At 40.8% G+C, this 4606-nt stretch overlaps 1 protein-coding gene across 1 annotated transcript; it reads right to left on the reverse strand.

Annotated features, from left to right (window-relative positions):
- Positions 1 to 244: 244 nt before the first annotated feature.
- Positions 245 to 4287, reverse strand: LOC127317243 (obtusifoliol 14-alpha demethylase). Its single transcript, XM_051347767.2, has 3 exons — positions 4191 to 4287; positions 2396 to 2911; positions 245 to 1437 (listed from the first exon to the last, which is right to left on the reverse strand). The coding sequence occupies exons 2-3, from the start codon at positions 2858 to 2860 to the stop codon at positions 439 to 441; spliced, it is 1464 nt and encodes a 487-aa protein (XP_051203727.1). The 5' UTR covers positions 2861 to 2911; positions 4191 to 4287; the 3' UTR covers positions 245 to 438.
- Positions 4288 to 4606: the final 319 nt, after the last annotated feature.

The raw sequence follows: 4606 nt of genomic DNA on the forward strand, positions 1-4606 counted from the left end.
ACCAAATTCTGGGTCCGTGGGGACTTGAACCTAGGTGGCTGGGTTGTACATCCACTTCTCTAACCGAATGAGCTAGGCTCACTTCTTAGAGAGAGAGAGAGAGAGAGAGAGAGAGAGTAGTGACTAAAGCGTGGTCGCGGGATTTTTCACAATAGAACAACATGTATATGCAACTAACTAACTTCTGGATCCTACCAAACCATATCGGCATCACATCAATGGAAAAGTTAATGAGAAATGTAGGTAAACACAAACATAAACTTTTCTCATTGACAAAGTATAACAAAACAGGGCCGATTGGCCAAATGTTTGAAAAAAAGGTTCAAGTGATGGTAAACACTGAACTGAATATGACAAGGGCTTAATATGAACACCTCCATACAGATATGTGAAAAACTTCTTGCAAGATATATGTTTGCTGGGCAGATGAAATCTTTATTAGTTGGTTGGCAGACGACGTCTCTTGTAGCTTACCATGACTTTCCCTTTAGGCTCTGGCAGAAACTTGGTCCAATCTGGCTTGGGAAATGGAGAAATCAGCTCCATTTCAAAATTCCTCAGCAAATAGCTGAATATAATTTTGATTTGCATGTATGCATAAGCCTCTCCACCACACGCATGCCTTCCACCACCGAAAGATGTGTAGGAGAATTTCCCACCAACTTTGTCCTCCTCCCTTCCGGGACGAAACCGATTTGGATCATACACTTCAGGATCCTTGTAAATGTGTGGCAACTTACCATTCACCATAACAAGGTTTACTAAGGTGTGACCTCTCGAAACACCATATTCCATGCCCTCTTTTGTACGCACGGTGATGTCCTTCTTTACCTGGCGGACCAACGTTGGGAGCGCAGGGTGCAACCGTGCCGCCTCCTTGATGCAGCTATGCAGGATGCCCATCTCTGATATGACACTGTAGTCTATCTTCTCACTGTGTTTACTGATTATTTCCTTTTGCTCCTCTAAAGCTGCATTAAAAGACTTTGCATGGCTCAAAAGGCAAGCTGCAGTCCATGTCGTAGTCATTGCACTTGTGTGTTTTCCAGCAAAGATCAAGCCGAGTATCATCTGGCTGACCTCTCGTTCATTTGTGCCATGGCCATCTTTATATGTTGAATCAATAAAACGCTGGAGGACATCTTCCTCCACACGGTTGAAGCTCTTACGTGACCTCACAACGTCAGCCAGAATACCTGTAAGCTTCATCTGTGCTCTGTCACGCCGGCGGTTCACTGGAGTTGGCATGTATGGGAACATGAAGCTGACAAAGTTCACCCCTTCCTCTATTTGATGATACAATGTGCAGAACTGGCCGAACATCTTCTCACGGACCTCTTTTCCAACAAGGCATCGGCTTGAGATCAGCATCAGTAGCTCCTCAAACTCATACTTGAGGTCAACAACCCCTTCTTCTTTCCATTTGGCAAAGAAGCTCTGTGGAATACAAAAGCACTATTAGGCTAGCTGTCAGTTAAGTCGAAATTCTCCATAACGTACATGCACCACACGACCACAGGTTTATGAACCTTGTACACGATTTATAAACACAAGTAGTACACGAGATGCTTCTGCAGTACATGATGATATTGTTTGCTTTGCACTCTGTGTAAGCTAATTGTTGAACAAGACAATGTAATCTTTGTAGCTCATGATGCTTCTGCAGTTCTGCAGTACATGATGATATTTGTTTGCTTTGCACTCTCTCTCCTTTTCTGGGCTTACTAGAAATTGCAGCGCGACCAAGGTACGAAATTACTGGCTTCTCATCTTGTACCTATGCACCAACCAGATGATTGTTTAGATTTTTTAGTTAAGGATGGCTATTAAGAAGGGCAACGAACATGCATATCCGGTTGGTTTGCATGCGCAGGGAACATAGAAAAAAAAGGCCCGGTTTCCTTTTCACATGCATGAGACAGTTTCACGCATCCTAAAGAAAAGGAGAGAGAGAGCCACGCGGTGTGGCTAGAGTAATTATAGGAGTCAATTAATTAGGTAACTAAATAAAAGTGGGCCTTACTTTTTAGGTGTTTTGAAACAAATAGATTTTTATTAGGAGCCCAGAATACCGGACCGGAGGGTGTACTTAGTTTTCAGCTTGCCCGAGTTTATGTAGAGTATAATCAATATGTAGCAAATAAATTAATTAATGAAAGCTTCTGGAATTTTTTTTGAATAATCCATGAAACAGTGTCTAGGAGGAACTAGAAACACTATTGATATAGTAGAAGGAGGACTTGGCGTGACAATTCCAGAATTCGTCCCTCACAGGAATCGAACTCTGGTCGTTAGGGTGCGCCACTGCGACCCTAACCACTGGGCTAAGCCCACGTCGTCTTTTGAATAATCCATGTGTTAAAAATTAGCCACACTGGGTTAATTTGGTATTTACCTCAACTTCTTCAAGCATGGGATCAACATAGCTTCTGAGTTGTGCGGGCCTTAGAGACTCAACAAAGAAGCGAGTCTGCTCCATTCGAGTAGAGTAATCTACCGCGAAGCCCATCTCGCTTCCAAACATGGGCACGGTGAACTCATTTGTATTTCCTTGTGTAACTTCTGACTCCGAGCCTTGGAAGAAAACAGTTGATGCCTCCTGCCCAACCAAGAAGGTTGTCCTTTTCCAGAGAAAACTGACCGTGAATGCACTGCCAAGCTTGTTATACAGATAATGCATTGTAGCTTCAGGGCCCTTTGTAAGCAGACTAGGTAAAATTCCCAGAACAGTCACCTCAGGCGGAGGTGGGAGTGTACACAGATGATCATTGGTAGTTCTCCTACTTGCAATCTTTGTAAGAACTGCAGTGATTAGAAAAAGTGCTATGGAGAACCAGACGGCGCTAACTTGCAGCTCCATGTTGTTTTAGTTCCTAGGTGCCCGAGCGCGGTCAGATTGGCAGTAGAGAACCTGAAGATCATGCATCTGAAGTTAAAGCGGTTGATTATCACTGGATAAATTACAATAATGTACCTTTGTGAGTAAACCAACATAATAGGACGAACCTATCAATTTGAGATGATTAACTCCCTCTAGAATAAACGCAAGGCAACCCAAATATCTTATTTATCGTATCCAAAAATAATTGTGGATTATTCACAAATCACAAGTCATGAGGAGAAACAGGGCATTATTACCGATCATTTCCTAAAGATCAATAGGAAGGTTCCCTCGAATCAAATGATTCAAGCTGGCTGACTTCACGAAGCTGGCTGACCCGGGTGCATATGCACCCTTTATTTGAAATTCATATTAAACATATTTACAAATGTTTAAAAAGACAAATAAAAATGTCTCGTGTATACCTTGATATGTTACATTCTTATAAAGTTGTTTCAGCAAAAACCGATACTGTGTCCTATGTAAAAAAGACAAATTTTTTGTGCTAAAATAGTCTATTTCTCGAGGCATTATTTGTCTTTTTTACAAAATTTATCGGTTTTATGTGAAACTTTATGTGCACACATAAAACATGACTCTGTATATGCTAATTTTTTTTACATTTTTAAAATATGGTTTGTATATACCGGGTGTATATGCACCCGGGATTAGTTTTGGTTTTCTGCAACTTACCGATCAAGGATATCTGCAAAGGCTTAAAAGACATACACAAACATCTGAACATCATTATATGCGGTTGCGTTGTTATTTTTGACACTCTAATGAAGCAATATGTGCAATGAGCCAATGATTAGCAAATACCATCCAATCCTTCGACAATGTTTCATTTCATGTTAAAATGTATCATAAAATTCTTGTGGCTACGATCAGATGTGATGGCTTGAATATTTAACATGAGGGAAGAACATGCCTTTGAATATTCCCAGAGCATTCATTATAATTTTCCAAACAACATCACTATATGAAGAGCATCACCCCGGCCTCTTACAAGAAATTTGGTGGCCATCCTCATTTTATGGGAAATTGGAAGGAAAGGGATTCCCATGGTTTTAAAAAACTATCTTTCTTTCTTTCTTGCTGTGGTGAGTGGTGACAGCGAAAATAATTAACATCTTGCCGTCTTACTTATTAGACAATACAGAATGTGGCAGATGGGCAATTCAGTTTAAATGGCACCGAAAATTACACAAGGACAAAAGCAATGATACAGATTGGCAGTACACACATAATGTTTTATGTTGGGATCAGATGCCTAAAGCATCTAACGAAGTTGAAATTACTAACGTACCTGAACACAGAACTTTAGCTCCTCCACCGACGGTACGTACTTCACTCTAAGCAAAAGGAGTAAACTCTTGTCTACCGGAAAAGTTCCAATCCTTCATGAAACCAATGTGACCACACTGATATATATAGGAGTTTAAGCCTTCAGCCAAAAGATGGCTAACTATACTTGCAGCATAATTAAATAAATAATGATACGTGCAAGCTGCGTGGCGATTAGAGAACACTTACATCGCCAGTATAAAATATCGCTAGTCAATATTCTTAAGCAAGTATTTTATTGTGAAGTATCAGTATCCGAATCAGATCACAAATATAATAGACGACGTGCTAGCCATGAGTTGACCGATTTGGGAGCGGAACCTTCCGTTGCAGGGATATTTACTTTGCAGATCCTCGTTCTTGCCGAGCGCTCAAAGA

Source organism: Lolium perenne, chromosome 7 (genome assembly GCF_019359855.2).
Source record: "Lolium perenne isolate Kyuss_39 chromosome 7, Kyuss_2.0, whole genome shotgun sequence".
NCBI lineage: Eukaryota > Viridiplantae > Streptophyta > Magnoliopsida > Poales > Poaceae > Lolium > Lolium perenne.

Bases quoted from the DNA above. Each gene is read 5' to 3' on its own strand.
- LOC127317243 (XM_051347767.2), bottom strand. From the start codon at position 2,860: ATGGAGCTGCAAGTTAGCGCCGTCTGGTTCTCCATAGCACTTTTTCTA. The intron at 1,438-2,395 runs GTAAATACCAAA...TGTATTCCACAG, and splicing joins CCATGCTTGAAGAAGTTGAG to AGCTTCTTTGCCAAATGGAA.